Source organism: Magallana gigas, chromosome 3 (assembly GCF_963853765.1).
Source record: "Magallana gigas chromosome 3, xbMagGiga1.1, whole genome shotgun sequence".
Classification (NCBI taxonomy): Eukaryota; Metazoa; Mollusca; class Bivalvia; order Ostreida; family Ostreidae; genus Magallana; species Magallana gigas.
Window position 1 is genome coordinate 53,211,603 of NC_088855.1, and position 27,795 is coordinate 53,239,397.

The following is a 27,795-nucleotide window of genomic DNA, read 5'->3' on the forward strand; positions in this document are numbered from 1 at the left end:
AACTACCAGGCCAATCGTTACCATTTTTGGTGTGAAGCATCTCTATGGTAAGAAGAATCTTAATTGTGAAATTCATGGCTCTACCACCTTTGGGGTGCCACGGGCGGGGTCAAATATGCAAAAAAAGTCAAATTTTCAAAAATCTTCTTCTCGATCTACTCCCACGCATGTGAGGAAAAAACCAGTTGCATGGTTATGATGTCCATGAAGCCCTCTACCAAAATTGTGAAATTTATGGGCCCAGGGTCAGGGGTTCTGGCTCTAGGGTGGGGCCAATATGGCCATATAGTAAAAATGTATTAAATCTTAGAAAATCTTCTTCTCTACTTCCATATATATTTTTTAAAAACTAAATGCATGATTATGATGTCCATGAGGCCCTCTATCAAAATTGTGAAATTCATGACCCCTGGGTCAGGGGTTCAGGCGCTAGGGTGGGGCCAATGTGGCCAAATAGTAAAATTGTATTGAATCTTAAAAAAATCTTCTTCTCTACTCCCATATATATCTTTTAAAAACTAAATGCATGATTATGATGTCCATGAGGCCCTCTATCAAAATTGTGAAATTCATGACCCCTGGGTCAGGGGTTCAGGCTGAAGGATGGGGCCAATGGGGCCAAATAGTAAAAAAGTATTAAATCTTAGAAAATCTTCTTCTCTACTCCCATATATATTTGTTAAAAACTAAATGCATGGTTATGATATCCATGAGGCCCTCTACCAAAATTGTAAAATTCATGACCCCTTTGTTTTGTGTTCAGGCTATAGGGTGGGGCCAATATGGCCATATAGTAAGACTGTTTTAAATCTTAAAAAATCTTCTTCTCTACTCCCACACATGTGAGCAATAAACTAAATACATGGTTATGATGTCCATGAGGGCCTCTACTAAAATTGTGAATTCATGACCCCTTTGTTAGGTGTTCAGCTCTAGGGTGGGGCCGATATGGCCATATAGTAAAACAGTTTAAAATCTTAAAAAATCTTCTTTTCTACTCCCACACATGTGGGCAATAAACTGAATACATGGTTATGATGTCCTTGAGGGCCTCTACTAAAATTGTGAATTCATGACCCCTTTGTTAGGTGTTCAGCTCTAGGGTGGGGCCGATATGGCCATATAGTAAAACTGTTTAAAATCTTAAAAAATCTTCTTTTCTACTCCCACACATGTGGGCAATAAACTGAATACATGGTTATGATATCCACAATCTCCTTTACCTAAATTGTAAAATTCATGGCCCCTTGGTCAGGGGTTCAGGACATGAAGGGGGGGGGGGGGGCACAATATTGAAATATAGTGTTAATACATATAATGTTTAAACATTTTCTTCTCTATTCTCACACATCTGTATTAAAAAAAACTGACTAATAATTATGTTTACCAGGAAGTCCTCTACTGAAATTTTAATTTTCATGTCCCCTCAAGGATGGGTTTTGACTCTAGGACAGGGCCAAAATGGATGTATAGATGTTAATGCATATAACGTTAAAAAATTATCTTCTTTACTCCCACACACCTGAAAGGATTTTGTTGACCAGATCTTAGTTTTTCACCAAAATTATAGGTTTCACAGTTCTATTTGAAATGTGGTCGTCATTACAAATTTATAATTTTTCTACTCCAGTATGAGACCTAATTAATTAGATGAATATATGAGGCTCCGTGACAAGTTTGTGTATGCTACTAAGGTTACCGTTAAGACCAATTGGCCTCTTGTTTGTGAAAAAACGTCATTTTTTACCAATTATTTGACCCCCAGGACTAACAGAGAATTTTTGAAACCTTTTTACAAAACAACATGATACCCCAAATCAAACTCCAAGAGGTCAGTTTGCTGGTTTATAAGATGTAAGAGCAGTTTGAGAAAGTAAAACGTGACAGATGGACGGACGGACGGACGGAACGGGGAAACAACAATATACCCGAACTTTCTTTAGAAAGTGTGGGTATAATAATAAAATATTGATCTTTTCTAAATAAATGAAGATTCTAATACTTATTTCAAACAGTATGATCATGTTCACTATAGGCTGATAATGTGACAAGTGAGGAGCCTTAAACTTTATATTTTAAATAGCAGAAAGTCTATAACTACATTCATTTATAATTGAATACATAATTTTGAACTAAGTCGAGGCTGAGTGAATTTGATTGGAGTTTCTTTGGAGATTTTTTATAGCATTGAATGATTGATTTTTAGCTCACCGAGACGAAGTCAGGGGGCGCTTATGCTATACCCTCGGCGTCGGCGTCGGCATCCGGACCTGGTTAAAGTTTTTGTTGCAGGCCCTGTATCTAAGCTATTACTTGTCCTATCTTCACCAAACTTGCATGGATGATGCATCTGGACCTACTTATGGACTTGAAAGACTTGGATGCTGAATCTGAGTCCTAAATTTCAGATGCTGGAGGAGGTTTAGGTTGTTGGACCAGGTTAAAGTTTTTGTTGCAGGTGCCCTTTGATAGCAATATCTAAGTTACTGCAGGTCCGTACTTCACCAAACTTGCATGGATGGTGTGTCTTATGATACTGATGCACCAGACAGGCTTGAGTGCTGAATCTGAGCTATAGGTTTCGGATGCTGGAGGAGGTTAAGGTTTTTGGAGCAGGTTAAAGTTTTTGTTGCAGGTGCCCTTTGATAGCAATATCTAAGTTACTGCTGGTCCGTACTTCACCAAACTTGCATTGATGGTGTGTCTTATGATGCTGATGCACCAGACAGGCTTGGGTGCTGAATCTGAGCTATAGGTTACAGATGCTGAAGGAGGTTAAGGTTTTTAGAGCTGGTTAAAGTTTTTGTTGCAGGCGCCCTCTGATGATTATATCTTAGTTACTACTTGTCCTAACTTCACCAGACTTCCATGGATGGTGCGTCTTATGATTCTGATGCACCAGACAGGCTTGAATGCTGAATCTGAGCCATAGGTTTCGGATGCTGGGGGAGGTTAAGGTTTTTAGAGCTGGTTAAATTTTTGAACCAGGTGCCCTCTGATGATCATATCTTAGTTATTACTTGTCTTAACTACACCAGACTTCCATGGATGGTGCGTTTTATTATACTGATGCACCTTACGGGCTTAAATGCTGAGTCTGAGCCATAGGATTCAGATGCTGGATATGGTTAAATTTTTTGGAACAGGTCACATGTTTAATAGATAATAGTACTATTTCAAACTTTCATAGTTGATTAAACTGTAATATGAATGAATCACAGAGGAAGCTTCAGATGCAGAGCTTGATCTCCATTATCAAGGATGCTAAAAAATTTATCTTAAGTTAGTTAATACAGGTCCTAACATCACCAAACTTGAATGGATGGTGTGTCTTATGATACAGATGCACCTGACAGGCATGGATGTTGAATCTTAGCCATATTCGGATGCGGATGCTGGAGCAGGTTAAGGTTTTAATTGCTAGTGCCCTCTGATGATAATATCTTAGTTATTACTGGTCTGAACTTCACCAAACTTGCATGGAGATGCGTCTTATGTATACTGATGCACCTGACAGGCTTGAATGCTGAATCTGAGCCATAGGTTTCGGATGCTGGATGAGGTTTAGTTTTTTTGGAACAGGTCACATGTTTTATAGATGATAGCTTGCATAGTTGATTTAACTATATTATAAATGAATTGCAGAGGTCGCTTCAGATGCAGAGCCTGATCTCCATTATCAAGGATGCTAAAGAAATCTCCTACCTCACTCAAACCTGCTTGATAGATAGATGTGTTTATTGATAAATGATATAACATGATTCCTATTATATAGTATTGTATGGTATGAAACAATATTGTTTAATATATTACAATATAATATCATATGTAATATTATAAAAAGTGATATGATTCAATATGATATTGAATCAATTTTTTTTATATTTTATGTTATGATATTGTAACATGATATCGTTATGCATAGTATTGTATATTATGATACAATATTGTATAATATTATATTGTATTATTAATTTATTATTTTATCACATGATACTATTACATAAGATATTGCAAAATATAATATTGTATCCTATGATACAATATTGTATATTCTATAATATTGTATCATACGATATTGTATAATATGATATTAGTTTCTGTAATATAGAATTATATCACATGAAACTGTTTAATATGATAATGTAATATATAATATCGTATCATACGATATTGTATAATATGATTTTGGTTTATAATATGATATAATATCCCATCACATGAAAGTGTATTGTATGATATTGTAAAATGTATTATTGTATCATATGATACAATATGTATAATATAATGTTGTATTATATATTTTACTTTATCACATAATATTGTATCATTTGATATGATACAATGTTGTATGGAATTATATTGTATCATATGATACAATATCATATTATGTTTCAAAAATGATACAGTATCATACAAAATCATACTATATTATACAATATAATATCATATGTTTCAATGTTATGATGTATTATGTAATATGATATTGTAATATAATACTAAATTGTTTTATATATTATGATTTTGTATTATGTGATCAAATACAATAACGTATAACACAATACAAATTAATGTCATACAATATGTTACAATATCATATCTCATCATTGCTTATTATGGTATTTCATTGTATTATATGATATATGTTGTAAATATGATAGGATGCAATATTTAATTTTATATTATTGTATTGATTAACATATGAACATATGATTATCATACAATTTTTTAACAGATGATATACGATATTGTGTCAAAATAGAATCCATGAATATCCAAGATCATAAAGTATGATTTTCATTTAATATGATAAAGGTGGTCTCATAAAGGTGAAGTCTCATAAGGGCGATGTCTCGTCTCGGTGAGCTTTGTAATCTGTGATTACCTATGTTTAACGTCGTGGTGTCAATAACTGCTGTCAAGTGAGCAGACCTCAAGTAACGCGCGTTATGATAATTTGTCTGCTCAACTGACGGCAGTCATTGACACGACGACGTCAAAAATCAATCATTTAATGCTTATATCTACATTCCCTTACTGATGAAATCAATCATTTACTTAAATAAATCAATACAAATTGAAGATGACGGATGGAGTAAATTAATAACAGCAAGATCAGCGGTTTTATAAAATCGGTTTAAACTGGATATAACATAGACTTTTAAGTTGAGATCGATGAGAATAAAAATATAATCCATGAAAATAACTCTTGAAATTTTGCTTTTAACAACAAAATCAACTTTTTTGCTGAATAATTGTAAAACATGGTGTTTTGACAACCTATATGAAATATATTTTTAACCGATAACATAGAAATCACTGTTTGGGAACTACTTATATATGTAAATTACATGTAAATTAATTCACATTGGTTAGTTGTTGCATTAAGATACATTTAAAGATCGCAGAATTTAATGGAAAAACACAGTAGAATGTAAATATATTGTCTTAAACAACATTCTCAACTCGTCACTTGATTCGTGGTTTAGATTACTGATTTTTTGGATGTCGTAATCAGAACGTCAATTTGATATCAGATGACTGATGGTTTTAGAAATCGATGGTCTCCTCGTCCTTCACCCTTCACTGAGTTCAACAGTTCAAAACGCACTGCAGTACATGTATTAGATCAAGGTTTGCTTTTTGTGATATATGCAAGGGTTATGGAACTGTTAGGCTTAGGATTGTGTGAAAATACCCAAGCACTGCAGGAGCCTTCACTACAGACGGTCGCCTTTTCCTTCACTTAATTAAAAACGTCATCGAGGTTAGAAAAATTGTGACCGGGGCTTAAAGCTGACATGAATTCATAAAAGCATTTGGTCGCCATATTAGTTTCGATCGCTCCTCTACTGCCACTGGGGTATATATATCGGTTGAGAAAGTTACGGTCGGTTGCTTTCCGATCGAGGCATTCAGGTTGCACGGACTTCTAAATGCATGAACTACACATTGTAGTAAAATGTTTGTAGTAAAGAATAGAGAAAACAACAATCAATGAAATACAAAATATGTTCATTCTGTGAAAGGATTTTCCAGATAACTTTATCATTTTGCACATACAGTGCTGCCTCACAACGCATTCACATCGAACACGTGTGTCTTTCATACAGAGTGAATAACGTCTGCGTCTTTTTGATAAACCCCGGCGGCACTACATCGAACACAGTAGATAAATGATAGTAAATCCAAGAAAATGACAATGTAACATCGTTTCCATCCGTTCCACCGTTTCTAAAATCCATACGATCATTGACATTGCTCGATCTGCCGCAGTGTGTTGTTTGCGCATGTGCGATGTTATAACATACACTGGAAAACGGTCCACAATTATCGAGGAATTTTATAAGTATCTGCGCCTGGATTTCAGCCTGTCTTGTTTCATCGTGTATTGGATATATCTTGCCAGTGCAGTGGTTGTCATTTTATTTTTCTTCAAAACGCGTTTCTACACGTCTTTTCGTCCAAGGCAACGTGTTCGGGTGCATGAAATACCTGAATGCGGTGAAGCATGAATAGTGCTCTCAGCTTATATAGCGATGAGCAGAACAATAGAATTCGACAACAAATATGGCGGTAGTCGGAGATAAAAGGGAAATAATGCGTATTTATGAATTCATGTCAGCTTTAAAGTCATTGACGTCCGAAAATAAATATATTTCATGCATGTTGCAACGTAGAGGGGGAAGGCAGGTGGTGTTGCTCCTTTTCTCGAACAAGACATGTTTGTTAATTGATTTATAGGAAATGCTGGAAAATAGGGAAATGAAAACTACAAAAGGAGTAAAAGTACTACGCACCAACCTCCCCCCCCCCCACCCCCCCCCCCCCCCCCCCCCCAGGAGATAAGACTCGGAAAAATAAAGCATATAAAATCATTATCATAAAAACCTACTGTAAAGAGATAAGCAGATAAACTATATTAGTATGGCGTCAGCATTTGCCAGATATTACCCGGTAATTGGGAGTAGCCTACATGTTGATTCCCCTACAAACATTTCATGGTTATCTCCTTGATTTATTTTAGAACATGTTGTAGTATTGTTTATTTGGACGGGATAATACTTATACTTCTATAATGGTTGTCAATTTATTAAATTTTTTGTTTTACTCTTTCAGAAGATGGGATGTGGTAATGGCGACAACAAGCACGTAACCGTGTTCATTCTCACTGTTCTCTGTCTTGGAGTGTATATTTATCTGTATGTAGATATCAACTCGAGTCTCCAGAAATTAGAAGATTTAGAACGCTCAACATACAACCACCTTAATCTACTTCTAGCGAACCAAGATCGTCCAAGAGAACATAAACCAACAACTTTAAAGCCGCACTACGTTAAGCAAACAGGAAATGGATCTGAAACGCAGTTTTTCTTACATGATTATAATACATCTGGTCCCATTTTGACAATATTTACATCTTGGTCAAAATCAAATGAGACTGATTTGCTTAGAAATAACACTGTAAGAAACTGGGGCCTCTTCTCGCCTTATTTATACCCTATCTTATTCACAAACGACACGGGTCTAAAAAGAGATGTCAGGGCAATGGGATGGGATTCTCTTCCAATTATACACGCAGGAAAAGGAGTACCAGTCCTTAAACACATGTATTTAGCCGCTATGGAAAAAACTGAGTCTCCATTGTATGCCTTTGTGAATGGAGACATATTGTTTACCCAGTCTTTGCTGGAGACTCTTGTCTCAGTTCTTCATTCAGATCTTTACCAGAACGGGACAGTGTTGGTTGTTGGAAGAAGAACGAACGTATTAAACGTGAAGCGAAAGACGGCAAGTAGTTTTCAAGATCTAGCGAATGTATCTGTTAAAATTGGCAGTTTATTTACTCCTTGGGGGCTAGACTATTTCATCACATCTAAGACGTTTCCATGGCGAGATATGCCAGATGTTGTCATTGGTCGAGTTGGCTATGACAATTTTTTGGTTGTTGAATCGAACAAGAGAAAGATCGCCGTCATTGACGCAACGAAGACGTTGTTAGCGGTTCATCAGACCACAAAGAAAGGCGGGAATTTTGAAAGTCGTAAAAAGTTAAATAAAGACTATAATATTAATTTGATAGCTAAGATTTATAAAAAGATCAACTATGGGATGGGAACGTCGAATGCTGCTAAATATTTTACTAAATACAATTCTAAATCGCAAGTGTACATTGTAAAGAAGTGAAATCCAATGAGATACTATCGCCATCAAAGCTTCCGTCATTTTGTCCATTGAACAAGGTGTGTTTTTTCTCTGGTTAGTAAACTTTCATTTGCATGCTAAATGTGAACTGCTCTTGAGAATTATGAATCCACATATAGCTTTCATGTGGTATTTAACTTTGTTTTCTGATATCAATAAAGACTGTAGTATTTTTCTCGAATAATAAATCATCATTATTAACATGCAGTGCGTTACTTATCCTTTTGTAGATTATCGTTTTGATTTCAAGGAAGTATGGGACACAACCGTGATGTACTCAATCTGTAAAAGTTAGATCTACAATGATCCGATAGTCAGCAATATGGAATAATAACCTAGAAACAATGATAGTAAACAAACAATTTAACATGTGGGGCAACACATTTAGGCGCATGATTCAGGGGTTTTTTTTCAAAAGAAAGCGTTTGGTTTTCATAAAAGTGTTGGCATACCGTATTTGTTGTCTTTGAACTGAAATATTTTACATAATGCCACACGTCAAGCGACGAAGATGAACTCATGAAATATGTATTTTTAGATTTAAGTTTCGCATATTTCCGTGTGATGAAAAGGGAATGATCAATAACGATCAGCTATTCAGGCAGCACTATATGTTGTGGAAAAACATCAGCTCTGGTTAAATAATAAGTATATTATTGTTTGTTATCGAATATACCTGAACTAATTTCCAATCGGTCAACAACGCGTGGTTTGACATACGCAGAACTTCGTTTTAAGAAGCAAACAACTCTGTTCCAACTTCATCAACATATATTATTCTTGAAAAGTTTTTGTGCTCTTAGAAAAAGATTCTGCAAACAATAAAACATTTCTTTATACATAAGACCATTTTTGTCAATATTAGTGGAATGGTTAAAAAGAAAAGCTAATATTACATTTGACAAATACATTCGTCATTAATTGAACGTCAACAGCGATCAATGAATCCTACAGTACATATGGGACAAAGAGAAAACTGATGACTATGCAATGTTAAATTACATATTTGAATTACTTTACACCAAAAACATGATAAATCTGGGATGAATGATGTTCCACAGAAAGTGTAGCATACTGTTTACTAGTATTGAAGTCTGCGGATTTAAAGGCTGTTATCAAATCAGTAATGGATAAAATGTTTCAATATGTTTTTCCAAATCACTCTCAGATCGCTTTATATTGAGGCCTAAGTATTCTGTTCTGTTCTAATGAAAAGAAAAAAAACAAATTGTGGAATAGTGGTATGAGTGGCCTTATGGTAACTCAGAGTAGGTTTTGGTTTAGCGAACATTATTTCAAGTATGAAGTGTGGAACGGATTTCTACATATTTTGCAAGAGGGTCAAAAGGCCTATACTCAGCAATCCCCACCAAACATCCCTTCTAAGGTTTGAAAATTAAATTCAGATTCAGCGTTATAATCTGAACCATAAGTTTTCCATTACGATATATACTAATATAGATGGTCGCCTTGGCATTAATTTATAAAGTGATTTCTTTGTTATAAATAATATGAATATATATTAATTGAATATTGCAGCTAACTATATTATTTTGATATAACCATTTTTCTTTCCTGATTGACTTTCAGCTAATAGTGATTCTGATATTTTAGAATGTAAATTATTAAAACTGTGACTCCGGGTATTTAGAGTCTTTCTCGCTTTTCTTTTTATTGATCGACCCCCAAGCTTTCATGTGTTTTCTAATGAGGTGGGATCTAATCATACACAGCTTTGAAATTGTTCTGCCTTGCTGATTCGATCTTCTGTGGCTAGACTTGCTTGTAAAGTTTATTTTGTTTTTCAATGTACTTTGCATGACTACTTTGTTATAGTTCTGTTAAAGGCCTCTGAAGCTGTTTGATTTGATTCTCTTGTTTTTCTGTTGGTTTCTTTCTCTGTTTTTTTTAAAGTGTCTTTGGAGCGATCCATTATTGATGTTTTCATTTTTACACTCCGATTGATGTTTCACATGCAGATGTAAAATATTGCTCCGGCTGGAAGTCTGTGCCTTTGTTGTTTGCTAGAATCGATGGTGTTGAAGCGTTTCCCTACTTTTGTTTTGTTTCATTATTTAAGTTTCACTTTTTCCATTAGCAGATGGTGGTCTGAAACAGCACCTTCTTTCTTCTATTTCTCCAATTTCTCACATTTTCTCTTGAATTCTCTCACGCAGGTGTAGTTACTCTAGTTTCTTTTCCTTCTGTCTGGTGTCTGATGAGAGCCACATAGTCCGGTAACAAAAAAACAAAAAACATTTCCTAAATTTTATCAATTGTGTATTCATTGTGTATATACCAAGCTTTTCTTTTAAATCTTCTTTACTTTTGCTGTTGCTTTCTGTTATAGCATTTAAAACCTTCTTCTATTAAGATAGTCACATCCTTAGGACCGAATTTTCTCGTTGTATCCTAACGTCTTACATAGAAGCTATAAGCTTTACTTTCATTGTTTTCTAAAGTCTTACATGGAGGTTCTTTTTTTTCTTTTTCTTCTGCTTCATTTGTTGGGGCAAAGCACTGAATGATGCTAAGGTGACAGTGTATATGGACTCTCTCAAGGTCTTATGGGACACTTCCATATTGTGACGTACTTCCTAATGAAATAAACAATAAAATCAAGTAGGCCTATAACTCAATCTTACTGTTACTAACAGCGTAGTGCAATGGGTTAGAAAGTCATGAGTTCGAATCACGCTGGGGTTTTTATAGATTTTACCATCTATCTTTGCAAAAATATTTTTAAAACATATTTATTTGTCAAATATTGTAAAATCTGAAAATTCTAAAACAGTTGTTTCAATAATTATGTACTTTTATACATGTTAATGTAGAAATGTTTCCCATACCACCTTAAATCTAGCAATGAACATTCTTTCTTTGATTGGCTCCCGTCTACTAAGCTACTTCTGGACATACTTTTCTTGATAGCAATATTACTACCCGTTCAGAATGTATTGTCTGTTCTTCTGCGTGTTCTGAATATATAATGAGCTCCCCTGATATCAGTTTTGTCTCCCCCAGTATCATTTCATCCCACTCGTACGATTACTGACCGGTTTGCTCTCTCCAAGCTAGCGAGCTGCCTACCTAGACAAAGCGAGCCTCGTCTACCCGTCACCCTTGTAGTAACGCCTCAGTCCGGAAGTTATGCCAAGAACCCATCTGCCTTACAGAGAGCCGCAATGTCTGCAAATGTGATTTACGGCCTAAAATTCCAATTTTATCTTAATGGTAAGTTCATATTAATGGAAGAGCCATTGTTACTTACCCTTAGGATGAAATAGGAATTTTAAGCTAAAATTACATTTGCAAACAAGACAAGAAGCTATAAAAATGCAAATATAATAACGCCCGTTAAGAAATTTTTTACATGCAAACACGCTGCAGTTATAAAACTATGTCTTTAAAAAATAATGATTAAATGCTTATTAATAAATATACATAACATAACAAAAAACAAGTGCAGTCGTCTAGCTTAGCCTTAAATAACAAAGGACATTAAAATACTTATTTATGGCTCTCCTGCTAACCAGTGTCGAGTGCTGAAAGCGAAAAGTGACAAGCCAACAGACTCCAGACACATCACACACAGACTCCAGACACATCACACACAGACTCCAAACACATCACACATATACTCCAGATACATCACACACAGTCTCCAGACACATCACTCACAGACTCCAGACACGTACATCACACACAGACTCCAGACACGTACATCACATACAGACTCCAGACACATAATACACAGGCTCCAGACACATCCAAACAGATTCCAAAAACATCACACAGACTCCAGACACATCACACACAGACTCCAGACACATCACACACATACTCCAGAAACACCCCATACAGACTCTAGAAATATCACTCACAGACTCCAGACACATCACATACAGACTCCAGACACATCACACACATACTCCTGAAACACCCCACACAGACTCTAGAAACATCACTCACAGACTCCACACACAACACATACAGACTCCAGACACATCACACACATACTCCAGAAACACCCCACACAGACTCCAAACACATCACACACAGACCTCGTACTATTTTGTAGTTTAGCATTGTATTGACTGACAAATGCAGTACAGATATGTGAATATAAAAGATAACACAAACATAATCAAGTGTTAGCTCAGTAATTTGACAATAGAAATTTTTTTAAATAATTAAAATTGTTGAAATAATAAATTCATATGCTAGTTTAAAAACTGCAACATTTTGGTAGTAGGTAAGATTATATTGTCTCCATCCAACAAAAATAAATCTAAGGCAATGATATTTGCAAAATATCAAGAACTTCGAAGAATTGTTATCCTTTCAGTTTGCACCAAATATTTCTGGCATTTTTATGAAGTTGAAATGATGTTTTCAAACTAATTCCACACATGTCATAATTTCAAACTTTCCTTTGAAAAATTGTTAAAATAAATCAGCTTTTAGATACAAGCATATTATTCGCAATGGTAATGTAATTCACTAGTAGTTGATTTTCGACTTTCATTTCAATGATTTAAGAAGTAAAAAATGTAATCAATCTTGAATGATGAAAATGTTGGACAAATATTAAAAGGTACAACATTCCACAGTCTGAAATGTATGATCGTCCTGATTTACTAATTCATACAGTTTTTACAATAAAATAACAAAAGTGGGGGCCTTTCGTTTCAAATAAGACTCACAAGAGGAACATCCTGTAAACTTTTAATTTGGTGCTATCTAGCCAGTTCACAGAGGAAGGTTTTGGCATGATTGAAATATGCTTATGATTATCTGAAAATCCAGATGACAGTTCAGTCTCTAGCTGAACTATGCGCCAATATCAGGTTAAGGTTATTAAACTCTAAACTAGGATGTCAACACAGATCCCTTTAAAATTTGTTTTATTTCTTTAAAAGATGGTGTGGTCACTGGTTGGTCAACAACAACAACACGTGACACAGAGGTCGTTTTTGTTGTTCCCTGGGTTTGTGGGAATTTTCGAAAGGACATCGTACAACAGAGGAGCTGGAACTCACAGCTTGGCTTTCCAGCACATCCACAGCTCGCCAGCACCTTAATATGATACAAGCTTATCAAGATTCCGGCATAATAGACACAAAAGAAGCCAATAAATCTTCCAAACTGTACAAGTTTAACTTAATAGACAGGGTCAATTGGTTCCAACAATGCTCTTGTTGCAAACAGTGATTTCAGACGACAGTTAAGTCTCCATAGGCGTCGGAAACCGGGAGTGGGGGGCTGGGGGTGTTAAGCCCCCCCCCCCCCCCCCAACTTTTCTTTGCAAAGTTATAAAAAATAACCAGAGAATTTTTTGCTTGTCAGGATTCTTGAAAATCCAGCTCTTCCCCCCCCCCTTTCAATTTGCTTCCGACGCAACTGGTCTCTCACTAAATGCCAGTATTTACCAAATTTCTTTGTACAAGATTACCCAAATCCTTTGTAAAAGACTGACGGCATCATTTATTTACATTCCTTATAATTTCATGCATTTGGATATCAGTTTAATACTGTGGAATCATTAGATTTCGTGGTGGCTTAATTTTCGTGGAATTCGTGGGTGCCTCGCATCCACGAATTATTAAATCAGAGTTATAAAGTCGATTTCCTTTTTAGGTATGCGCTGTCATTACCTACTAGCTGCCAAAAGAAACACGGAGCTGAAGTTATTCTTACTGTTTCTTCTATCGGATTGTACATGTATCTGTTTTTGTAAGTTGACTCTGGTCTTCAAAGAATGGAAACTTAAAAACGTTCAACTAACCGATAGTTCAAAAGCTAGTAAACCAAGTCTCTGGAACAATGGACAAAAAATTATTCCGGTCGACCAGGACTAGATTGAATAGAGTAGACTATTTGATGCTATAAAGGAGGTCAACAGACTGGGTCATTTGATGCTATAAAGGAGGTCAACAGACTGGGTCACTGGATGCTATAAAGGAGGTCAGACTGAGTCATTAAATACTATAATGAAGGTCAACAGACTGGGTCATTTGATGCTATAAAGGGGCCAACAGACTTTGTCAGTGGACGCTATAAAAAGGTCAACAGACTGTGTCATTGGATGCTGTAAAGGAGGTCAACAGACTGGGTCATTGAATGCTATAAAGGAGGTCATACTGGGTCATTTGATGCTATAAAGGAGGTCAACAGACTGTGTCATTGGATGCTATAAAGGATGTCAAAAGACTGTGTCATTGGATGCTATAAAGGAGGTCAGACTGGGTCATTGGATGCTATAAAGGAGGTCAGACTGGGTCATTGGATGCTATAAAGGAGGTCAACAGACTGGGTCATTGGATGCTATAAAGGAGGTCAGACTGGGTCATTAGATGCTATAAAGGAGGTCAGACTGGGTCATTTGATGCTATAAAGGTGGTCAACAGACTGGGTCATTGGATGCTATAAAGGAGGTCAGACTGGGTCATTTGATGCTATGAAGGAGGTCAGACTGGGTCATTTGATGCTATTAAGGAGGTCAACAGACTGGGTCATTGAATGCTATAAAGGAGGTCAGACTGGGTCATTTGATGCTATAAAGGAGGTCAGACTGGGTCATTTGATGCTATGAAGGAGGTCAGACTGGGTCATTGGATGCTATAAAGGAGGTCAACAGACTGGGTCATTGGATGCTATAAAGGAGGCCAACTGCTAAAATTCTACTGAAACAGTGTGGTAGGGTCCAGAAATCAAAGTACCGAAGTACTGACGGGAGTTGATTTTATCTATTGTTATTTATCTAAAAATCAACGATATGTTATTTTGCACAACAAGTAGTATCTAATCTGTATTTGAATTATGTACATATTTATAATATGAATTTTCGGATTTTTTCGACAAGAATTTCGAGAAAACACTATATGAATCATATGTTGTGTTATATTTAAAGATAGAATTTATTCCATCAAATTATGTATCAATAATCGAAATATTTCTAAAAAATTGTAAGAATCCAAGCAATATTGAACTCAAGGCTCGTTCAGCCAGACGCTCGGCTGTCTCTTTTAATCTCCAACAAGCAAGAGAGAGTTTGGCGAAGATTTACGGAGACAGCCAAGCGTCTGGTTGAACGAGACTACATTGAACTCTGGCGTAGGAATACCAACAATCACAAAATAATAAATATTCTAACTATTTAAAATCTGACTATTTTCAGGGTATCTATACATAAGTTTCCTTGAAAAAACAATGCTTCAGCATACATTACATCGAATTTGTCGATTAATTTCAAGAACTAAATCTTGTTAGCAGTGATGATTTGTGCATAGGTCCAAACACTGTTTCAGTTTTGGTTTGCCTGAGTAACTACATAGGAGAGTTAATTAAAATCAACTCCCAAAAATGCAAAACATAAATGCATACTGAAATGCATTATCTGAAGAAATTCTTAATTTCAGAATTTATTACATGAGCTAAAACGAGTTAAAAAAAAACAAACAAAAAGATTTCAATATATTTTTTTTTTTTTTACAATTTGACTACAGGGTAAAAACTGATTAAAAATAAGTTCTGATGTCAATGCAAAATGTCTGGTTATCACAGAAAGAAATACATGGTAAGTAAAATCTGACTATATACAGTGGGGCCTCAGATATCCGGATGCCAGATAACCGGACGCTTCAGTTTACGGACGATTTTATTTGGGAACAGATTTTTTATACCTTATTTTGTCTCATTTATCCGGAATTCCGCGTTCCGGATCCGGACGGTCTGTTTTTACCACAAAACACTGATTTACTGCTAATCTTGCTTCATTTAACCGGACGGTAAATTTTGATGATACCCTACTCAGTACAAAAGATTACCCCTGTCAATTAAGTTTCACACCTTTTTTACGTGTTAGACCCTTATTAGTAGCTTGTATAAACACACTGACTTCCCGAATCAATTTCAAAAATTGGAAAATTGCAAACAACAGTGTATCTCATACATTTCACACTTAGACACAAAGAATTTAGTTAGATTCGGTTATCATTATTGTCATGTTAATATGTCATGACAAAATAATAAAATAAAGCAAAGTTCTTTATATCGTAAAACGTTCATATCAACAGACAACTCTAGCATGTGTTGTTCTATGGTATGAAAGGCCAAAAAACCTAGTATCAACACTGGGAGCAATTGTATACAAATACATTATCATTCATGACAACAATATACACATTTCAGATATCCGGATGCTTCACCTATCCGGACGATTGCACTTGGGAACGAAAGCGTCCGGATAACTGAGGCTCCACTGTATATATTAATGGCCATGATGTGGATTAAACTCCTGCAAAAAACATAAATAAAACCATTATAACTACATGGAAAATTTTTTCAAAAGTGAATTTCAAAACATCAAATATGCAGTTTTAACACAGAGTGGTATATTTTTGCTGTATCTTCTGTTTAAACATAAATGGTGCTAACAACTATTAAATATATTCCAATTAAAACGAGCAGACTTACTTTTGGTAATGGATGAACAGCGTATATATTGTGTTGTGTTTTCTTGTTCCAGGAATCTATTAGAGTAGGGCTAATTGTCAATCCACCATTTTTCTGCTGGTTGAGGTAGCATTGGACAAAAAACTTGTTAGCCTCTGTAAGATGAGGGTCGGATAGGTACTCTTCTATCTGAAACCACCATAGTGAAAAAACATAGGCACCAACATAGATATAACTACTCATACCTACAGATACAACCATAGAACACAAAGAGATCAATGTTATCAAACACATAGAGAATAACATAGTCTGTGTCATAGTCAAACACATAAAGAATAACATAGTCTGTATCACAATCATACTCATAGAGAATAACATAGTCTGTGTCACAATCAGAGAATAACATAGTCTGTGTCACAATCATACACATAGAGATCAATATAGTCAATGTCACAATCATACATATAAAAAATAACATGGTCTGTGTCACAGCCATACACATAGAGAATAACATAGTCTGTGTCACAGTCAATCACATAGAGATTGACATAGTCTGAGTCATAGTCATACACATAAATATTGACATAGTCTGTGTCCCAGTCATACACATAAATATTGACATAGTCTGTGTCCCAGTCATACACATAAATATTGACATAGTCTGTGTCCCAGTCATACATGCAAATAATGGCATAGTCTGTGTCACAGTCAAACACATTGAGATTGGCTTAGTCAGTGTCACAGCCATACACATAGAGATCAACATAGTCAATGTCGCAATCATACACATAAAAAATAACATGGTCTGCGTCACAATCATACTCATAGAGAATAACATAGTCTGTGTCACAATCAGAGAATAACATAGTCTGTGTCACAATCATACACATAGAGATCAATATAGTCAATGTCACAATCATACATATAAAACATAGGTAATCATAGATTACTAAGCTCACCGAGACGGAGCATCACCCTTATGAGACATCACCTTCATAAGACCACCTTTATCATTTTATATGAAAATCATACTTTATGATCTTGGATATTCATGGATTCTGTTTTGACAAAATATCGTATATCATCTGATAAATTTTTTTATGATAATCATATGTTCATATGTTAATCAATACAATGATATAAAATTAAATATTGCATCATGTCATATTTCTAATATAATATATATCATATAATAAATAAAATACTGTAATAAACAATAATGAGATTTGATATTGTAACGTATGATATGACATTGTATTGTGTTATACCTTATTGTATTTGATCACATAATACAATATCATAAAATATAATACAATATAGTATCATATTACAATATCATATTACATAATACATCATAACACTGAAACATAATATTATATTGTATAATATAGAATGATATTGTATTGAATGACACTGAAACATATTTGATACATTATATGATATTATATCATATAATACAATATAATTTGATTCCAACATTGTATCTTATCAAATGATACAATATTATGTGATATGGTAAAATATTATAAAATACATTATTATATTATACATATTGCATCATATGACACAATAAAATATATAACAATATCATATAATACAATTTCATGTGATATGATTATATATCATATAAACCAATATCATATCATACAATATCGTATGATACAATATTATATAATATTACAATATCATATAATACAATTTCATGTGATATAATTCTATATTACTGAAACCAATATCATATTATACAATATTGTATGATACAATATTATAGAATATACAATATTGTATCATAGGATACAATATAATATTTTGCAATATCTTATGTAATTGTATCATGTGATAAAATAATAAATTAAAAATACAAAATAATATTATACAATATTGTATCATAATATACAATACTATACATAACAATATCATGATACATAATCATATCATAAAATATCAAAAAAATTGATACATTATCATATTGTATCGTATAACTTTTTATAATATAACATATGATATCATATTGTATCATATCAAACAATATTGTTTCATATCATACAATACTTTATCATAGGAATCATGTTATATCATTTATCAACATACACATCTATCTATCGAGCTGGTTTGAGTGAGGTAGGAGATTTCTTTAGCATCCTTGATAATGGAGATCAGGCTCTGCTTCTGAAGCAACCTCTGCATTTAATTTATAATAAAGTTAAATCAACTATGCAAGCTATCATCTATAAAACATGTGACCTGTTCCAAAAAACTAAACCTCATCCAGCATCCGAAACCTATGGCTCAGATTCAGCATTCAAGCCCATCAGGTGCATTTGTATCATAAGACGCATCATCCATGCAATTTTGGTGAAGTTTGGACCAGTAATAACTAAGATATCATCATCAGAGGGCACTAGCAATTAAAACCTTATCTTCCTCCAGCATCCGCAACCTATGGCTCAGATTCAGCATCCATGCCTGTCAGGTGCATCTGTATCATAAGACACACCATCCATTCAAGTTTGGTAAAGTTAGGACCAGTAATAACTAAGATTTATTTTTTAGCATCCTTGATAATGGAGATCAAGCTCTGCATCTGAAGCTACCTCTGCGATTCATTCATATTACAGTTAAATCAACTATGCAAGTTTGAAATAGTACTATCATCTATTAAGCATGTGACCTGTTCCTAAAAACTTAACTTTATCCAGCATCCGAAACCAGACTATGCATTCAAGCCTGTCAAGTGCATCAGTATCATAAGACACACCATCCATGGAAGTCTGGTGAAGTAAGGACAAGTAATAACTAAGATATCATCATCAGAGGGCACCTGTTTCAAAAACTTTATCTAACCAGCTCTTAAAACCTTAACCTCCTCCAGCATCCGAAACCTATTGCTCAGATTCAGCATTCAAGCTTGTCAGGTGCATCAGTATCATAAGACGCACCATCCATACAAGTTTGGTGAAGTTAGGACCAGTAGTAACTAAGATATAATCATCAGAGGGCACCTGCAACAAAAACTTTACCAGCTCTAAAAACCTTAACCTCTTCCAGCATCCGAAACCTATTGCTCAGATTCAGCATTCAAGCTTGTCAGGTGCATCAGTATCATAAGACGCACCATCCATACAAGTTTGGTGAAGTTAGGACCAGTAGTAACTAAGATTAATCATCAGAGGGCACCTGCAACAAAAACTTTAACCAGCTCTAAAAACCTTAACCTCTTCCAGCATCCGAAACCTATTGCTCAGATTCAGCATTCAAGCTTGTCAGGTGCATCAGTATCATAAGACGCATCATCCATACAAGTTTGGTGAAGTTAGGACCAGTAGTAACTTAGATATTGCTATCAATGGGTACCCGCAACAAAAACTTTAACCTGCTCCAAAAACCTTAACCTCCTCCAGCATCCGAAACCTATAGCTCAGATTCAGCACTCAAGCCTGTCTGGTGCATCAGTATCATAAGGCACACCATCCATGCAAGTTTGGTGAAGTACAGACCAGCAGTAACTAAGATACTGCTATCAAAGGGCACCTGCAACAAAAACTTTAACCTGGTCCAACAACCTTAACCTCCTCCAGCATCTGAAATTTAGGACCAAGATTCAGCATCCAAGTCTTTCAAGTCCATAGGTAGGTCCAGATGCATCATCCATGCAAGTTTGGTGAAGATAGGACAAGTAATAGCTTAGATACAGGACCTGCAACAAAAACTTTAACCAGGTCCGGACGCCGACGCCGACGCCGAGGGTATAGCATAAGCTCTCCTTGACTTCGTCTCGGTGAGCTAAAAATAACATGGTCTGTGTCACAGCCATACACATAGAGAATAACATAGTCTGTGTCACAATCAGAGAATAACATAGTCTGTGTCACAATCATACACATAGAGATCAATATAGTCAATGTCACAATCATACATATAAAAAATAACATGGTCTGTGTCACAGCCATACACATAGAGAATAACATAGTCTGTGTCACAGTCAATCACATAGAGATTGACATAGTCTGAGTCATAGTCATACACATAGAGATTGACTTAGTCTGAGTCACAGAAATTGAAATAGAGATGAAAATAGTCTTGGTCACAGTAATAAACATAAATATTGACATAGTCATGATTACAGTCATAAACTTTGCAAATATAGTAGTTATACCCACAGAAATTACCAAAGTGGAAACATATTTAGATTTATACTACCGGTATGTAGTATTACACAAAAAGATTGATGTAGTTGACTGATTTTTAAAGATTTATTTATCTATTTTAGGCAAAATGAGCAGTTTATACTATTTAATCAATGTGTATGGTCTTTGTAGGTCACTTTAAAATAAATCATGAATTTACAAAATTACATTCCATGAATGTGTTTTCATACGATACATTAAATTTAATCTTTATAATTATCAAATGCTTTATCTAATTTCATGAAACCCCATCCTCACTTACAGATATCCATTTACACTCTGCGATTTCTTGTGGGCAGTGTTTTATTTCTGTGGTCAATGCTTTCATCAGACAAATAAAGTACCAATCAGAACAGCCGAATCGGAAGTTGTGCTGGTGACGGAAGCCGAGAACCGACACAAACTCCGCCTCTATCCCAGTCTCCTCCACAACCTCGCGCCTCGCCGTCACCGCCAAGTCCTCACCTTACAACAAAGACAGCCATCTTGTTATTCAAGAAAGATAAATACATAACTCAATTGACAGAGACAGCCATCTTCTTTATATTTTAAGCACCTACATCTCCCTATTTCCGTTTACAGGGAACATAAATACTAATACAAATAACTTTTGGACATACTGTGAAATCATTAATACTCATGGAGGCTTAATTTTCATTGATTTTGTGGGTACCTCTTTCAATAAATTAACATCCCCATCTAACATATGAATTACAGTCCTTATTCATTAAACTGTACATAGAAACAAATCAAAAAGTTACATCAAAATGACATTATCTATGAAAATTGATCTTACCTAGATGATAAGTTATCTTTGATAAGCATTCTATTAGGTAAAAATATCCTACCCAGACAACAACTAACATTTTCCAGCCAGACCTCCAGACAATATAACAACTACAACAAAAGGTTATCATTTGCCTAGGTAATGTATAACATACACAGGTGATGACTTACCTTAATTCGCCAGTTGCCCAGGTAATGTAACATACTCAGGTGATGACTTACCTTTGTCAGTTGCCCAAGTAATGTTACATACTTTGGAATCATTTAATTCCGTGGGGGCCAATTTTCGTGGATTGTGAGTTTTTTGCATATTCGTTGGGATGTAATTTTGTGGATATCTCTGCTTTAATATTCTGATGTTAAACTGAATCTTTTATAAGTAGTTTTCGTTTAGGATGTTAATTGATAAATTCGTGGGCAAGGGCTACCCACGAATACCATGAAAATTGAGCCACCACGAATTCTAATGATTCCACAGTACCTAAATGATGACTTACCTGAATTTTAACACAGCCAGGTGATGACTTACCTTTATTTTCCAGTTTCCCAGGTAATGTAACATATCCAAATGATGACTTACCTTAAATGTAACACAGCCAGGTGATGGCTTACCTTTATCGGCCAATCCGCCAGGTAATTTCCAAGGCTTTGATTGTATAACACTGAACCTCTCTCTGATAACTAACAACTCCTTTTTCTCATTTAAAACAAATCCTGCTACACCTAAAAAATTAAAAATAAATAAATACAAGCAAATATATACTGTGAATAAAAAATTCAATATACAAGTTTAACAGATTTAAAGACAACTGTCAAATATATACAATATATAACATGTTAAACATCTGTTAGATATAGATGCACATGTGTGTCTAATAGGTATACAGCTTACATACAAACTAGCTACCATATAGATATAAAATAACACATGCCAGATAGGTGTGTCTGTAACCATGTGTAATAACATGCTCAATAACTTCAGTACATATCAACAAAATAAAGAAAGACAGAATATACAAAATTACAATCTTGCACAGACTGACTGATAGTACCATACCCAGGAACTGATTGGCGTACTCTGGTAGTTTGTTTTCTTCTTCATCTGGAAGCCATTTTGTCATCATCACATAGCCTGACTGAGCATGATTGTAATCGAAACCCAACTAAAACATATATCAACAGCAATAATTCATGGATATACTGTACATGTAGACTGTATTATGAATCTGACACAGGCTGTGTTTTTATTTTCTGCAATGGTTGCTCTTTCATTATTAACCACCAAAGAAGCATTTAACTGTTTATCTACACACAATAACCACCAAAGAAAGCATTTAATTGTTCAATAAACAACAGTAACTTAATTATCTAACTACTCCACAAATGACAATGGTCATCTCTTATCAGCAGTGGTCAGTAACTTGCCTTGCTATTGCAAAGACTATTGAGCAAGCTAGAAAACATTAACTTGTCTGGCTACTTCATTATTGACTAAAGTCATTTCTTATTAGAAGTGATCAGAAACTAGCCTTGCTAAATGATAGACTATTATACTTGATAATATCAACTTGCCTTGCTATATAATAACCAATTAAGCTAAATAATAGTAATTTACCTTGCTACTGCATGGACTATTGAGCTAGATAAAAGTGACTTAACTTGCTATGGCCTGGACTATTGAGCTAGATAACAGTAAGTTACATTGCTATAGCATGGACTATTGAGCTAGATTACAATAATTTGTCATTCCATTGCAAGGACTACTGAGCTAGATAACAGTAAGTTACCTTGCTATAGCATGGACTATTGAGCTAAATAGTAGTAATTTACCTTGCTACTGCATGGACTATTGAGCTAGATAACAGTAACTTGCCTTGCTATTGCAAGGACTACATAGCTAGATAACAATAACTTTTCATGCAAAAGATGGACTATTTAGTACGATGACAGTATCTTGCCTTGCTATGACCTGGACTATTGAGCTAGATAACAGTAACTTACCTTGTTATTGCATGGACTATTGAGCTAGATAACAGTAACTTACCTTGTGACTGCATGGACTATTGAGCTAGATAACTGTATCTTACCTTTCTACTGCATGGACTTTTGAGTTAGATAACAGTAACTTACCTTGCTATTGCATGGACTATTTAGCTAGATAACTGTAACTTACCTTGCTATTGCATGGACTATTTAACTAGATAACAGTAACTTACCTTGCTATTGCATGGACTATTGAGCTAGATAACAGTAATTTACCTTGCTATTGCATGGACTATTGAGCTAGATAACAGTAACTTACCTTGCTACATACAGGCACAACAAAAGAGTGTGCTAGGTGAATCTTTACCCAGAGTCCACGGATTCCCTCTCCTTTCCACTGAGGAATGGCATCTGTTGAAAAAATAAAACTATACCAATCAAAAGATATTCTCATATAAACAAATGCAAATTAAATACATGAATGCCAAGAATCAATCTTCCTTCCTACCTGCCAATTTGGGCTCAAAATTTTCTTCAGTGCTAAGATCTTGCTCATCTGTATCAATTGTAAGCCCATTAAATCTAAATGTATTGAATAAAACATAAGGCCTGCAATCCATTCCAAATCAAATGTAATCTAATAGTCCTCAAAATTTAGTGTGTGACAGTTCAAGGTCCACTGAAGAAAGAGTTTCATTTAAACTTATTTGTACCTTCATTTTCTCTATTTTTAGTTCATTACATTATGGTTTGTCAATTCATAATGCTAGTCGTACATATATTGTCCCCTACATAACAATGTGTCTATTAATAGTCTACTACTTATTAATGTTAAAATTCATCATCCGTTACATTACACTGTGTATATTTGGTTTTTTTCATTTCAGTGCAATGGTTCAATCAACTATACAATAGTCCATTTCATAACACTGTGTCTATTCATTATCCATTATTTTACTTTATGTCTATCCATTGTTCATTACAAAATGTAAATTTATAGTCATTTACTATAAACATTGTCTATTCATTGTCTATCAATACATGTATAACACTGTCAATTCAAAGTCCACTTTATAACACTATGTCTATTCATTTTCAATTTCACAACACTGTGTCTATCCATTGTTATTATATTCTACAGGTAATTATTAATAAATTCCATTACATGAATCCTGTCCATTACAGTTCATCAACCCAATAAGACCCTCAAAAAATTTTCTCTTAACTTGACATATAAATTACACGACAGAGTATCAGTTTCCCTGGAAAGAGTTATATCCCTTAAAGAGCACCAATGGGACATAATGTTAAATCAATTATGTCAAATTTTTAAGTTCTAGAGTAGAACAAACAAACTGAAATGGTCATTGAAAACAAAGGCTGTTTCAATCATTATTACCTAATGGGTTTTTTTTATATTCAGAAATACAGAACATTTTGCTCGAGTATACTTACATGTCAGAGGTCACAACAAAGCCATGTGATTCCTTAGTCATTGTGGCAATAGTCTATGCACGAGTCTATAAAAATACCATATCACTCCATTAACAACAGAGGAGCACTTCTTGTCCATCTACTCTTTCTGATATAGTAAAATAATTTTAACTTCAATTTTCCCCCTAGATACCAATTAAAGTACATTGTACATGTATCATTGGTCTGCTGTCGCCTCAAAGATGAAAAAGTTACAACAATTTGTGTCCATTTCTTAATTGATAAGAATCTCTAATTCACTAGATATCCTTTTCTTTCAACACCAATAACATAACAGCTACTTTTTTAACATCTGAATTTAATTTTTTTTTCTCTTGTTTTGATTGTGAAACAAAAATATCAAATTCAATGAACAATACACAAAATAAGTACTATGATATCAAAGAAAAGGGAAAAATGAAGTCAACATCTATCACTCAAAAATATGGGATCTGGAATCTGGAAGTTATGTATGTACGTCACTTTTTATGTTTGCTTGTCAGTTTTTTTATCTACAGTTTCCATGCCAGTGTTGTCAGTTTGGTTAGACTCCGGATCAACAGTCTCCAACTCACTGATCAAGTCTTCCTTATCCTGAACCATGTCCTTCTGAGCACTTAGAAGCTGGTATTTTTTCTTGGTTTTTTGTTTGGCCTTGAGTTTTTTGTCTCGCTTTTCTTGCATTACTTGAGCTAAGTAGCTGTTTTTTCCATTAATTGATTCATCCAACTTTTCCTGAAGCAATTCTCTGGCAATCTCGCGGTTCTTCGCTAGAGATCTTGTATGATGACACTAAAAATATAGTAAACAGAAAGATTTATAATTTTTTAAAATCAAATCAGGTTGAAAAAAAAATATGATTCAAAATGCCTTTAATTTTTCTTCAACCTTAGCTGTAGAATAAAATGATATCAAACATCAAATCAAATTCAAATATCTAAGGAATCTGTGATCATATTCCTGCTGGGTCAATTTAGTGGTCTTTAAGGGTAACTCATTTTGTCACATTCATATTCTATATCTGTTATTCAAAGTCAATATAATACTATGCTATATAATAATGAACACGCACCGGTACATACAGTATAAGATGCATAGCACCGAAAGTTGTTATAGATAAAGAGAGTCTCATTTATTTAAGTGTTTAACATTTTGACCTACCGGTACCTGAAATATTGGATTATGAAACTAACCTTGACCACAATACCTGATGGCTTGTGTAGGAGGACCACACAGTTGGAAGTCTTGTTGACCGACTGTCCGCCCGGACCACTTCCCTTTACAATGCTCTCCTCCAAATCTCTCTCAAGGATTTCCGGAAACTTGTAATTCTTTTTGGATATACAAGCACACTGCTGGAAACAAGCTGGTAAATTGTTTGAAATTCCAACACTCAAGGAAGATAACTTGGGTTTCATGATTCGCCCACAAGCATGATAATAACAAATGTTGGTTTTGTTTGCACAAAGTATATGGAAATTTTGATAAATATTTAGTCTTGGACGTTCCATGGCTCTAATAACATGACAGAATCCTCTTTGTTGATTCCCATTCCATATGAAAGACAAGGGAGGTATGGCCTCTGCCCATCCATTTGTTGAGAGAAATCTATGAATTCTCCCTGCCCAGAGCTGTTTGTTGCAGTTGACTAACATCAATAAATTCTTGACTGAATGCTTTTACAATGTTCAGAATTCTGGCTTTATACTTACACATCAATGTATGTTACAGTCCATGAATGGCCTCGAGCTCAGCTTTGTATTGACTGAAAAAGAGCCGAAAATATAAATATTATGTCAACATGTCAACATAATTATCTTGCATGATGTTGAGATAAATAAGTTGCATCATGCCCAGGTGAAGACAAAGGCAATCGCACATTGTTGACATAAATAAGTTGCATGTCAACTTAAATACCTGGCATGTAGACATAGATAAGTCGAATTTCAAATGTGACAGATAAGTCGAATGTCAAATACCACATTGCGGAGAGACATGGGTACAAAAATGTTTACTAAAAATTTTAGAGACTTTGCCCACCCCCACCCCCCCCCCACACCCCCGCCCTTTTCAAGAAATGAGGTGGTCAGAACGGTTCGATCGCCGGTAAGTTAGTATAGCGACCACAGACCCAGATACTAAGCGCAAAACAAATCATCTTAGCCACTTTCAACAGTTCACATTACCACATCATGCTGTTACGCAACAATACATCTTTTAACCTCTGGTTACATCAATTTCTATCTGTTGATATTTAATGTTGTTGGTAATGACTTCATGTTGTTGGTATAGACTGCACTTGTTTTACCAAATACTCTAAATTCGTACATTTCTGCATGTGTTTCTTACCAGATTGGCCGATTTACACTTGATAACGCCTGGTTTCCGAATTTCCTCGGGAATCCTTTCTCTTCGAGGAGTTCCGAAGTTAACTCACATTTTTCGAAAGGGGGGGGGGAGGGGAGTGTGAAGGGGACGGATGAATTAATTTAATATTAATTTTTTTATTGTTAAGTTACGTGCATGTATCATGTATTCATCAAGGAAATGTGTTATCTTAAGAAAGTATGCGTGTATGTTGTGTGTGTGTGTGTGGGGGGGGGGTTCAGTATTGGCGAAAAAACCTAAGATTAAATGTTTATTTAAAGTTTTGGTGGTTACTTTCATTAATAAAGTGTATATACATGTATATACGGATGGACGA

The 27,795-nt window shown here is 34.9% G+C and overlaps 2 protein-coding genes across 5 annotated transcripts in view; one reads left to right on the forward strand and one right to left on the reverse strand.

Annotated features, from left to right (window-relative positions):
* LOC117692484 (uncharacterized) overlaps positions 1-8,408 on the forward strand; it is a 29,475-nt gene extending 21,067 nt beyond the window's left edge. For both annotated transcript variants that reach the window (XR_010712396.1, XM_034480343.2), the window contains exon 2: positions 7,120-8,408. Coding sequence is in view for 1 of the 2 variants with exons in the window: in XM_034480343.2 (XP_034336234.2) it covers positions 7,120-8,187 (1,068 nt within the window). In the remaining variant the exon portion in view is untranslated. The remainder of the gene's footprint in view (positions 1-7,119) is intronic.
* Positions 8,409-15,692: 7,284 nt separating this feature from the next.
* Positions 15,693-27,536, reverse strand: LOC105345791 (mitochondrial translation release factor in rescue). 3 transcript variants are annotated; one of them, XM_066080324.1, is made up of 11 exons: positions 27,441-27,527; positions 26,804-26,856; positions 25,074-25,138; positions 24,127-24,200; positions 23,938-24,029; positions 22,693-22,798; positions 22,248-22,358; positions 21,112-21,314; positions 16,684-16,851; positions 16,472-16,504; positions 15,693-15,802 (listed from the first exon to the last, which is right to left on the reverse strand). In XM_066080324.1, the coding sequence occupies exons 3-10, from the start codon at positions 25,112-25,114 to the stop codon at positions 16,478-16,480; spliced, it is 822 nt and encodes a 273-aa protein (XP_065936396.1). In that variant the 5' UTR covers positions 25,115-25,138; positions 26,804-26,856; positions 27,441-27,527; the 3' UTR covers positions 15,693-15,802; positions 16,472-16,477. The 3 variants fall into 3 exon arrangements, with proteins under 3 accessions (XP_065936396.1, XP_065936397.1, XP_034336240.2); XM_066080325.1 differs by lacking the exon at positions 27,441-27,527 and adding an exon at positions 27,278-27,299; XM_034480349.2 differs by lacking the exons at positions 15,693-15,802; positions 16,472-16,504; positions 16,684-16,851; ... (4 more) ...; positions 24,127-24,200; positions 25,074-25,138 and adding an exon at positions 25,552-25,883 and having other exon boundaries at positions 26,285-26,856; positions 27,441-27,536.
* Between the last annotated feature and the right edge of the window lie 259 nt (positions 27,537-27,795).